General features: G+C 49.6%; 1 protein-coding gene across 4 annotated transcripts in view; it reads right to left on the bottom strand.

Annotated features, from left to right (window-relative positions):
- The window catches only part of ZDHHC14 (zDHHC palmitoyltransferase 14), a 293,107-nt gene extending 288,675 nt beyond the window's left edge, over window positions 1-4,432 (bottom strand). For all 4 annotated transcript variants that reach the window (XM_086318536.1, XM_086318539.1, XM_086318537.1 and 1 more), the window contains exon 1: window positions 3,376-4,432. In XM_086318536.1, the coding sequence (XP_086174662.1) occupies window positions 3,376-3,620 (245 nt within the window). In that variant the 5' untranslated portion in view covers window positions 3,621-4,432. The remainder of the gene's footprint in view (window positions 1-3,375) is intronic.
- Window positions 4,433-12,275: the final 7,843 nt, after the last annotated feature.

Genomic DNA, 12,275 nt, shown 5'->3' with positions numbered 1-12,275 from the left:
GAGTGGATTGCCATGTCTTCCTCCAGGGGATCTTCCCCAGGGATCAAACCAACATCTCTTACGTCTCCTGAATTGGCAGGTGGGTTCTTTACCACTAATGTCACCTGGGAAGCCCTTCTCTAATAATAGGTACCATCTAATGAGTAGATGGTACATATCAGATGCTGTACTAAATATACTTCTTTTAATCTTCACAACATTTAACGGTCGATATTATTAATCCCATTTAACAGACTGGGAAACTAAGGCTTAGGAGAGTCAAATTATGTGTCTAGGGTCATACTTCTGGGCAGAATCTTGGGATCTGTCTGGCCAATATGCACACACACCTGTAACCACTATTCTACACACGGAAGAGGAGCAGCCCAGACCATCAGAAGGGTCACAGGCTTTGCTGCCTGAAGCCCCACCACTAATTAGTGTGTGACTTAGGCAGTTGCTTTCCAAGCCTCTGTCACTTCATCTTCAAGTTGGGAATAACATTCTACCCGGCCTTTCTTCCAGGGTTGAAGACAGTATCAATACCTATTGCTGCATTCCAGGAAGTCCACTTCCCTGTCCATCTGCTAAAGGTTAGAAAGGAGAGGTGGGGTGGAGAAGAGTTGCAGGAAAAGGAGGTCTAAAACTGAGTTTAGAAGTTATATGTCTTATTTTCAAATTTCATATTTGCCTTCGTGTGACAGAATGGAGAAGCACAGAGTCTAATGTTTAAAAATGGAACTCTGCTAATATTAAAGTTATCCAGACATGAAATTCACCAAAACAGGCAACCACATAGTATATGCTCAATAAATAACTGAGGAACGGCAGAAGGAGGGCAGACAATGAGCAAAACAAAACTGGCATTCTGTCTTGATCTCTGTTAGTCTACTGGCATTTCATTTCCCAAGCATGTGACTAATTGGTTCTCTGAGACTCTGTCAAATTAATTTCACTCTGGCATTACCAACGGTAATGAACTTAAAAGCAATACAGGGACAAATATTCTTGCCAAAGCATAATATTCTATAGTTTGAATGGCCCTATGATTTTTCGCAACCGAGGTTTCGTGCTGCGATGAGCCTTCTTTCCTTGAAATCTGAAATCACCTAATTGAAGTGACGCTCATGGACACCAAAGATACACATACACGTAGAGCCGATCTAAAAATGAAGCTGCTGACAGTAGCTAACAAAATCCCAGTGCACATGTTTATTCCTACAGCCATCCATTAACACTGACGCAGAAAAAAAAATCCCTAACAACCTGCTAGTGAGGACTTTGGGGAACTCTTGGAAGAAACACACAGAGAGATGAAGAAGTAGAAATGAATTTATGATGGTTTAGTAAAAAGCAGTGTGTGAAAAGAAGAAAATAAAAGATGGTGAGTAATAACTGGAGGGGACCCCTAACCATCCTGTGGGGATTTGTGTTAGAGAAGATGAAATATTCATGATTCTACATGTAACACACTTGTGGCTGAAGCTGTGCAATGCAATCACAAAGTTCATCCACTTTCTCCACTCTTAACCTTACTAAAAAGAGCAAAGATGGCAATACAGATCCACTGAAAACTTTGTTAACATTAGGAACACAGTGAACACTGTCTAGGGGACCCCCTGTAATGAAAGCCGCCATTAGAAGAATGGCGTTTCTGTTCAGCCATATGGAATTATCAAGTCAGTGCCGAAATGTGTTACGACTCTGCTGCAAACTATGGCCCCTCGCTCCAGTTGCCCAGGTCTGTAAGGACCAGAGGATGACTCTGGATGAAGGCAAGGAGAACAGAAGCAGCAACAACAGGGCATTTCTCGGGTCATTCGGAAAGCCTCTCCACACCCTGACCCTCCAGCCCTCTGTCCCCTCGACAGACTCCACCAGCTAGTCTCAAAGGTGCACCAAAGTTAAAACCTCTGGGAGAGACCTGAGCATTTTGCATAGTCAGAAATGGAGGGGCTGTCTGAAAGAAAGGCTGGGGGAGGCGGAGGCTTACATCTGAGCTCTCTCTCCTCACCTGTTCTAACTCAATCCTGTTAAAATTGTTCATCGTGGCTCAATGTTCAGTTGCAAAATGCTTCCCCTCAGAGCCAGAGGGCTTTAAGTGAATAGTATTACACTGTCACCCATTTCTGACTGAGACAGCATTTGGAATATCAAACATCAGGCAAAAAATCAGAGCCTATTAATACTTATCAGAGACAAAAGTAAATACACACAGAAAGTTTTAATGAACCCTACCCAACAGAAGCAGGAAGCATTATCATGCCCCATAATAACCAGGATACAGCAAAAGCAAAGAACCCCCAATAAATATATTGCTTTTTTTTAAATGGTGGTGGGGAGTAGTAGCTACAAGTTTCATTGAACATCAGATACCAAGAATTACATAAGAAGTTGCATTGCAAATGTTGGACCCAATAAGAGCAACTGAAATTGATTCTGGAATGTGGTTAAACTACTTTATCTAATACTATTAATAAGTAAGAAGATCCCTCATTAGTTGGCAGGAGGATAGTTGCTACCAGCCAATCTGATTTTCCTGAAAACAGAGAAGACATGCATGTACTTTTTTTTTTTTTTTCCAGTTAAAGCTCTAAAGTCCCCAAGTATTGTTTCTGGAGTCAGAAGTTACCATGCAGTGTCATACTCTTCCTGAAAACAGGCCTACAGTCTCCTTTTTAACCTGTTTGCAAATATCAGGAAGGGGTGGGAAAAGTGTTTGCTTGGAACATTTTTTTATTGAAACTTTTTTAAAAACAGTGAAGCGTTTAGAAACCTGATAGTAAATCAGAAACTGTTGACCAAGAGTGAACATCTAAAGGGGAATGAAAAATGAAATTATCCTTCCAGGCCACATGGGGTGGCCTACACTCTGAGACCTCAACCAACCAAGATTTCTCGATATTCAGCAAAGACGTTTAGAAGATTTAGGAAGCCGAGTTTAACATGATGCCCTTACAGCTCTTGAATAGGAACGGAAGCCAACTCTGTGGATCCCCTCCATGGATCTACCTCCTTCCCGCTTCCTACAGAAGGCTACATCTGGGCTGGACTGCTATTCCCCAAACTCCAGGAATCTGGCTAGCGCCAAGAATCAGCCACCTGCCAAAGTGCCACTCAACCCTCGGGAGCAACAAGGCAGATACACCTTCCAAGTGTCCCCCTCTGCCCTGTCCTCCACTTCTAGAGCCCGAGCCAGAGCTACATTATCTCTGGGGACGGACCAGCAAACAGACCTTTGAAAGAAAAGAAAAAAAAAAAAAAGGTGGTGGTGGGGGGGTGTCTGTATTATATAACGATATACAACAGATAAGGCTTCTAGAAAACGAAAGTATCGAGGGGAGGGTCAGGGATCGAGGGGGTGCAGGCGTCGGGGAAGCTTTCGCCGCCACTTACTCGAAGGCGAAGAAGAGTCCGCTAGTGACCAGGATGAGGACGAGGGTCAGGTAGAAGACGCCCGTCTGCCGGGCCATCATGATCCTCCCGTTGCAGAAGAACTTGTTTCTTCCCGGGAAAACCTCCCATTTCCTCCGGGCCGCGATTTTCTTCTTCTTGTGGGGCGACTCCATGGGGGAGGAGCTGTGGGTGCTGATCTGACTGTACTCGCAGTCTTTCATGGGCCCGCCGCCGCCGGGAGGCATCCACGAGGGCAGCCGGCTGGGGGCGCACACCCCCAGCAGCCCCCCGGCCGCGCGGGCCCCGCCGAGCCACGACCGCCGCCGGCCGCCCGGCCGCCCCCCGAGCCTTGGTGCCGCGGCCCCTACGCGGGCTCCCGGCTCGGCGACAACTTTGCCGAGGACACCCAGGTTAACCCTTTGGGGCGCCCAGCTGTCATAGCCCGATCCCCTGCCGAGAGGGACGGGGCTCGCCCGCAGCCCGCGGCGGCGGTCCTCGCTCGCGTCCAGCCCGCGTGCCGGGGCTCGGGGCCCCCGCGGGGTGCAGGGGGCTGCCCGGCCGCCCCCCGGTGGGCCGCGCGCCCGCCCCCTCGCGCGGCCGCTCGCTCGGTCCCGCTGCCCCCGGCCCGCGGGCCGCGCCTGGGCTCCGGCCCGCCGACCCCCGAGCGCTGCGCCCCGAGGGGACACGAGGCGGCGGCCCCGGCGCCGGCTTCCCCGGGAGCCACTTCTGCGCCGCGGTTCAGGTTTATTCTAATCCTTCCTCCCGGCGGCGGATCCTCCCCAGGAGAGAGCGATGGAAACTGGGAGGCCGCTCGCGGCCCCAGCAACCCCTCCCAGGGGTGGGTGGGGAAACCAAGCACGTTATTCTGTCGGGAGCGGGCTCGGCGACAGCCTGGGCGCCGCTGATCGCGCGGCGACCCCGCGCCGGCGCGCCTGGCAGCCGAGCGGAGTCCGCGGCCCCCGCTTGAAGCTGCCGGGGCCGCCCGGCCCGAGGGTCGCGGCGGCGGCGGCGGGTGGAGGACTGCGCGCCCAGGGGCTGGCTGGATCGGTCCTGCCCCATAGGAGCCAGGCCCGGCACAAGGAGGGCCGCCGGGGGGCGGCGAAGCGCTTGTGTCCGGGCCGCGGGGCGAGCGCCACAGACACTTGTTTGCAAGGCTGAGCCCCGGCGCGCGCGCCGAGCTCCGAACGGGTCCGCCTTCTCCTCCCCGCCCGGTGGGCGGTGGCCCGCGCCTCGCCCGCCGGGCTCCTCCTCCGGCCCCTCCTTCTCGCCCCGCGAAGTCCGCACGGGCACTGCCGCGCCCCCGCCCCGGTCCCCACCAGCGGGCCCGGCGAGGCCAGTGTCGGGGCAGGGGTGGGCACTGGGCTTCCTCCACCATCGCCCCAGGGCCGCTCCAGCCGGATACCCGCTGATCGCTCTCCCACAGATTTCTGTCCGCTTCCCCGCTTCTCCTCCCGGTTTATTCCCGCGGTCGCAGCCGCCTCGGGGACACACATTTACGCAGCAACACGCAAACCCATTCTTGCGAGTCCCGGGGGCCCGAGGAACCGGCGCGGAGGCGTGACCCTCCCCGGCGGGGCGCGTGGTCCGGTCGCGGTGTTGGGAAGCGGGGGGGGGGGGGGGGGTCTCTAATGCTGCCCGGGAAGGCGATGGGGGCGCCCGGGCGACAGGGTGGGTAGGGGCGTGCCAAGGCGGGCCAGAATCCAGGATGGGAGCTGAGGGCGGGGGGATCTCCGCCTCCCCGCCGGCTTCCAAGCCGGGTTTCCAGGTTTCCACGGGGAGGAGGGGGCAGCGAAATCGGTCTCGGTCCCCCTCCGGCCCTCGACTCCCTTCCGGAGGACGAGCCCCCGGTGGCAGCCGGTTCTGCGTGGGTTGCTGCCTCCCCTGCCCTTTCTCACTTCTTCTCCCCCATGGGCGCCCACAATTTGCTCGCTTTATTTCTCTCCCCCTGACCCCCGCGCGCTCCCACGGTGGCAGGGCCAGTTCTGGTCTCCCGCCCCAGCCGGGCGGTCCCCGCGGATCGGCGCCGGCGCTCGGCCCCAGGTTTGCCGCGGGGTCTGAGCCCTCCCGCCGCAGGCATAGCCGGTGGGCCGCAGGAGCGAAGCCTGCCGGGCGGGGACGCTCGGTTTTCCGCGCCCCACTTTCCTTTCACGGCCCAGTGGGATGTGTAGTTCTTCCTCTCGCGCCGCTGCTCCGAGAGAAACCGCAACTAGGGGACCAAAAAACTACAAATCCCTGCATGCTCCGCAACGAGGGCGGGAGAGGCGCGGTACAGAGCGTGCCGGTGCTCTCCGTTGGAGATGGAAACCAACAAAGGGAACGGTGTGGATGGCTGCCCCTTTCCTGTGCTGGGGCGCTTTCCGCATGACACACGTTCTTATCTAATCTTCACGACAACCCTGCGAGACACTGTTGTATCCGGCTTAAGAGAACGCGCAGCTACTTGCCAGAAGTCTCGAAGCGCCGGGTGGCAGAGATGGGATCGAACCCAGAGCCCAGAGAATTTCCCTTAAACACTGCCTAGGTGAGCAGTTTTCAAAGGGAGATGAGATTTGGTTTAATCAAGAGAGAAAAAGAACTGGGGCCAGTTGGAAGAGCTTCCTGTAATGAGGAAAAAGTGGCGGGAATGGCAATTAGAATATGAAATGAAATTAGGAGTCATGAATAAAAAATATTTACAAGGGTCCATTCTGAAGCATATTGGAGGATGGGTAGGATCTTGGTTAGAAATAGGTTCGACTGGTTTGACCAATGAGCACATTAAAGAGAGAAGTACTCTGTGGCTGTACTATTTTAGAGAAACAGATGGCAAGCCTCAGACATTTCAAATGAAAACTCTCCCATGCTTTCCTTTCCTTTAGCTCATGGGATCAATGGGATGTTATTTGACTTATAGCAAACACATCTTCTCCAGGTGTCCAGTTAATATACTAAATCCATTGACTTTGTGGCTTTAAAAAAAGATGACTATTCTTGTTCTCAATTAAGATCTAATTTTTTTTGGAGTCTTGGTTATACTTTTATTTTTTATTTTAGTTATTTTTTAGTTGGAGGATAACAAACTCTCTCTTTAAAAATTATCTCTAAATTTCCCATTGCAAGCAAGTTTCTAGATAAGTTGATATGATTGTTTGCAGTTGTCTTCCTAGGAATTCCTTGCTTCTTCCTATTCCATATTTGCTCAAACTTACGGGATAGATTGAAGGCAGGAAAAGAAGGGGACCCAGAGGATGAGATGGTTGGATGGTATCAGGGTTTCAATGGACATGAGTTTGAGCAAACTCCAGGAGACAGTAAAGGATAGAGAAGCCTTGTGTGCTGCAGTCCATGGGGTTGCAAAGAATCAGACACAACTGAGTGACTGAATAACAACAATGGCGGCTAAACCACCACCATGGCTATTAACTGGTCTTCCCAGGTGGCATTAGTGCTAACGAACCCTCCTGCCAATGCAGGTGACAGGAGCCTTGGGTTCCATCCCTGGAGGAGGGCATGACAGTCCACTCCAGTAGTCTTGCCTGGAGAATCCCATGGACAGAAGAGCCTGGCAGGCTGCATACAGTCTGTGGGGTCACAAAGAATTGGACATGACTGAAGCAACCTAACACTCACAGCACACCCTTTCCTTTCACGTGATGGGGGACCCCAAATTCCCCACCTTTGCTGCAAAGCCAGGTCAGGGTCGGGGCTGAGGGTGGGGCAGGGAGGTAGGCAGGCACGTGGAGAGGCCCCTGTCCAGGAGCCTAGCTACTAAGGTGGGTTGGGGGAAGGGGAGGGAGGCTCAAAAAGTAGGTGATGTATGTATAATTATGGTTAATTTGCATTGTTGTATGGCAGAAACCAACACAACATTGTAAAGCAGTTTTCCCCCAATTAATAAATAAAAAATATGAAAAAGAATGTATAACTGAATCACTTTGCTGTACAGTAGAAATTACTATAGCACAGTATATCAATTATCTTCCCAGGTGGCGCTAGTGGTAAAGAACTCCTGCCAGTGCAGGAGACACAGAAAAGAGGGTTCCATCCCTGGGTCAGGAAGATTCCCTGGAGAAGGGCATGGCAACCCCTTCCAATACTCTTGCCTGGAGAATCCCATGGACAAAGGAGCCTGATGAGCTACAGTCCATAGGGTCAGAAAGAGTCCAACATGACTGAAGCTGCTTAGCACCCACACACAAATGTAACATCTTACGGTTCTGAAGGCTAAATCAACTATGCTTCAATATAATAAATTTTAAAAAATATAGATTCCATATTTTAATGCTATAAAGACCCAGTACGTCTGGAATTAGAGACCAAACATTTGTTTTGTGTGTGAGAAGATTGAGGTCCAGAAAAGGTGTTACCTGCAAAAAATTCCTTGAAAATGCCTCAGAATAGCAATTTATAAACGAACCTTGAATTGAAAGAGTGCGTTATTTGATTTAAAGCTTTAGAAAACTGATAACTAGTGATTATTTAGTGCCTGTCACTTGCAAGCAGTATGATAAAAGAAGCTGAATAGGGCAGAGAAGCTATAGTCTGGTTGGGAAAACAAGATGGAGACACATGAGAAAGTAAATAATGAAAGAAAATTACATAATAAGATCACTATTATTTCTGGAATACCTTCTTGTATTAGGCAGTGTCCTGGTTCGCTATACATTTAGCTTATCAAATCAAGAGGCAATTCCCTCAGCTCAGTTGGTAAAGAATCCGCCTGCAATGCAGGAGACCCCGGTTTGATTTCTGGGTCGGGAAGACCTGCTGGAGAAGGGATAGGCTACCCACTCCAGGGTTCTTGGGCTTCCCTGGTGGTTCAGCTGGTAAAGAATCTGCCGGCAATGTGGCAGACCTGGGTTCGATCCCTGGATTGGGAAGATCCTCTGGAGAAGGGAAAGGCTACCCTCTCCAGTATTCTGGCCTGGATAATTCCATGGACTGTATAATCCATAGGGTCGCAAAGAGTCGGACACGACTGAGCGAGTTTCACTTTCAACCTGATGAGGTAAGGATTATTATCTTCTTTCCCGGAGGATAATACCAAAGATCAGAGAAGTTAGGTCATTGGTCCAAGGTTTCACAGCTGGTAAGTAACAGAGTCAGGATCGGTGGCTAGGTTTGCATGTCTGATTCCACTGCACAATGGAAGAGTATACGTGGCTGACTGCCAACTGAGGAGGGAAGAATATCCTGATTTCAGCCAAAAGAGAGATCTCTGAGACCTAGACTGTAGCAAAGTGGGACTCCGGGACTCAGAATTTGATAGGACTAAAGGGGTTAGGAGAAGTAGATGGGGAAACAGCGGAAACAGTGTCAGACTTTATTTTTCTGGGCTCCAAAATCACTGCAGATGGTGACTGCAGCCATGAAATTAAAAGACGCTTACTCCTTGGAAGGAAAGTTATGACCAACCTAGATAGCATATTCAAAAGCAGAGACATTACTTTGCCAACAAAGTTTCGTCCAGTCAAGGCTATGGTTTTTCCTGTGGTCATGTATGGATGTGAGAGTTGGACTGTGAAGAAGGCTGAGCGCCAAAGAATTGATGCTTTTGAACTGTGGTGTTGGAGAAGACTCTTGAGAGTCCCTTGGACTGCAAGGAGATCCAACCAGTCCATTCTGAAGGAGATCAGCCCTGGGATTTCTTTGGAGGGAATGATGCTGAAGCTGAAACTCCAGTACTTTGGCCACCTCATTCGAAGAGTTGACTCATTGGAAAAGACTCTGATACTGGGAGGGATTGGGGGCAAGAGGAAAAGGGGACGACAGAGGATGAGATGGCTGGATGGCATCACTGACTTGATGGACGTGAGTCTGAGTGAACTCCGGGAGTTGGTGATGGACAGGGAAGCCTGGTGTGCTGCGATTCGTGGGGTCACAAAGAGTCTGATCTGAAAGGGGTTAGGCTCTCAAGGAAATGGGAAGGGTGGGAAAACACACGATGTTTCCAATTAGAGTGAAATCGACAAGGATTCAAGGGCAAGTAGTTTACTTGGGAGAAGATTCCAGAAAACACTGCTGAGATAATCGGGAAGTGAGCTAGGGAAGGAGGAGCCTGTGAGGCTCGCCCCGAGAAGCTCCCACTGTGGGCAGCTGGAGCTCAGACCCTCCAAGCCACTGTGGGAAGTGGCACAGAACTTGCCCTTCTGTTTCCCCTCCTGAGGGGAGAGGAAGCTGAGCTTTGTTATTAGCTGAGAACTCCCGGGGACATTCACTCTTCATCTTGGTTACACGGGACCGCCCTCCTAGAGCTACCATGGCCATCACCACCCTGAGCCCCGAGAGCTCCAAGCTGGCCCTCCCTGGAATGCTGGTGCATCTTTAATTCCGGCAGGTCTTTCCCTTGTCTCATCTGCCTCAGTGAGTCTACTGACAACACAGGTTATGTTACTCACAAAATTAGAGCTTTGTTACTTTCATCTGAGCAGCTCAAAGTGTGTTAGTTGCTCAGTCGTGTCCGGCTCTTGGCAACCCCATGCACTGTAGCCTGCCCAGCTCCTCTATTCGTGGAACTTTCCAGGCAAGCATACTGGAGTGGGTGGCCAGTCCTGTTCAAAGCAGTCCACAAACCCACGTCAGTCATTCTTAGAATCCCTCCAGTCAGGAGAAGGTGTGGTCTCCACAGTGAAGAGGGAGGACATTGGGATCCCCCAGCAATGATTTGTATACCTTTGGAGGACAGGAGGAGTGCACCTGGGTGGTGAAAGTGCCCAAGTCAAAGGGACCAGGTCCTTGAAGAACTTTGAGAATGCCAGAGGATTTCTTCCGAGAGTTCAGGGATGGCAGGAAGTAATTGGTGGCTCAGATGGTAAAGAATCTGCCTGCAGTGCAGGAGATCTGGGTTCGAGAAGATCTCTCCCCTGGGTCAGGAAGATCCCCTGGAGAAGAAAATAGCAACCCACTCCAACATTCTTGCCTGGAGAATCCCATGGACAGAGGAGCCTGGCAGGCTACAGTCCATGGGGTCACAAAGAGTCAGACACAACTGAGCAACTGATATTTAGCTTAGGAAGTGATTGCTGAAGCTCCTATACCAAACAAAATTCCTCAGAACATCAATCAGGCAACCTATTTCCTTCCAAGCCAGAGAGTTTGCTCGGATTTTTACATGTACTCCACACATCTGGGAACATCTTATGTCAAAACATGTAAGATGTTTAAAGTAATAAACTCAGCACTGCAAGAGAAAATTGGATGAGGCAGAAAAAATTTAATCCAAAATGTTCTTATAATTTCCCCAGTGACTGTTTCTTGGCTCTTCGAATGCTAAAAAAATTACTTTTTCGGATTTTAATAAAAGCAATAAACATGCATTGGAAACCATTGTGTTAAAAAACATTATCTTACACATAAATATGAAAAATGTAAAAGTTGCTCAAATTCTGATCACCTTAAGATAACAGTCATTAAGGCTTTGTTGACCATCCTCATGAAATTCATTTTATGCACACACATACACATATCTATTACTTAACAAAAATGGAATCAAGTCACGTGTGCTATTCATCCTTTCTGCTTTTTTGAAGTGTGGTATTTTTCCCTTTCATCCTCAATCCCCACTCTTTCCCAAGTAACCAATGTTAACAACTTAGTATATATCTTTCCTGAGGTTCATATAATTATAGGCAAACATATATGGGGCTTCCCAGGTGGCTCTAGTGGTAAAGAACCTGCCTGCCAATGCAGGTAGGCGTTAAGAGATGTGGGTTCAATCCCTGGGTCAGGAAGATCTGGAGAAGGGCATGGCAACCCACTCCTGTAATCTTGCCTGGAGAATCCCATGGACAGAGGAGCCTGGCGGGCTGCAGTCCATAGAGTCTCACAGAGTCGGACACGACCGAAGCGACATAGCATGCACACATGCATGCACATGTATATGCAGACCATAATCCAATTTCATCAAATGTCTGAATGATGCTCTTTATAGTTGATCTTCCCTAGTTCGAGATCCAGCCCAGGTTCATATCTAGCAGTTACTCCTTCAATATGAAACAATTTCACCTCCTTTTAATTTCTTGATCTTGACGTTTTGGGATTCCCTCGTAGCTCAGTCGGTAAAGAATTTGCCTGCAATGTAGGTAGACCTGGGTTCAATTCCTGGGTCGGGAAGCTCCCCTGGAGAAGTAAATGGCAACCCACTCCAGTATTCTTGCCTGAGAAATACCATGGACGTAGGAGCCTGGTGGGCTACAGTCCATAGGATCGCAAAGAGTCAGACATGACTTAGCAACTAAACCACAACCAGACCACTAATTTTGTACGATGTCAGTCCATTTGGGGTTTGTCTGGTGTTTCTTCACAGTATAATCCACGTCGGGGCTCTCATCAGATTTCAGCCATGGGCATGAAGGTGATGTTGCAGAAACTACAAGATATCTGTCTGGGTGACACCTGCTGCTGCTTCTGGGCCTGCAGTTCCTCACAGAATTTCAAAGAAACATGTTCATGCTGCTTTCAGCTGCAGGTGCAGGATAAAGCCAGATGTGCCTCCAGCCCAAGGCTAAACTGACACCCCAAAGTACAGGCACTTATGAACTGAGAAGCAAAAATGTATGGACTCAGCATTTTAAAGAAGCAAAAAATTATGAAGTACAAAGGTTCCAAAACAATTTTGTTGGTTACTTATAAAATATGCAAAAGAACAGTAACCAGTAATAAAATGGGGAAAAAAGAAGCTTCCTCAGGGCAATGAGAAACAGTTCTACCACGCCTCAGATTTAACCCTCGCAGGAAGACACGGATGACTAAAGCTCTTGAGTTCTGCAACTCTGGTTACAATGGTGAGAACACAGCCTGGTTTTCAAAACACCTACATCTGGACAGTCGATACCCATTTGCTCCTCAAAGGATGTGAGCAGAACAAAGAAACACTCTCTTAACTAGAAATGCTACTTAGAAAGAATTTCAAAAGAATCCAA

This window comes from Bos grunniens, chromosome 9, assembly GCF_055505025.1.
Source record: "Bos grunniens cultivar Pamir isolate PY7600 chromosome 9, Bosgru_T2T1.0, whole genome shotgun sequence".
Classification (NCBI taxonomy): Eukaryota; Metazoa; Chordata; class Mammalia; order Artiodactyla; family Bovidae; genus Bos; species Bos grunniens.
Note: the sequence above shows the minus strand (reverse complement) of the source record. Positions and strands in the feature narration are given on the sequence as shown.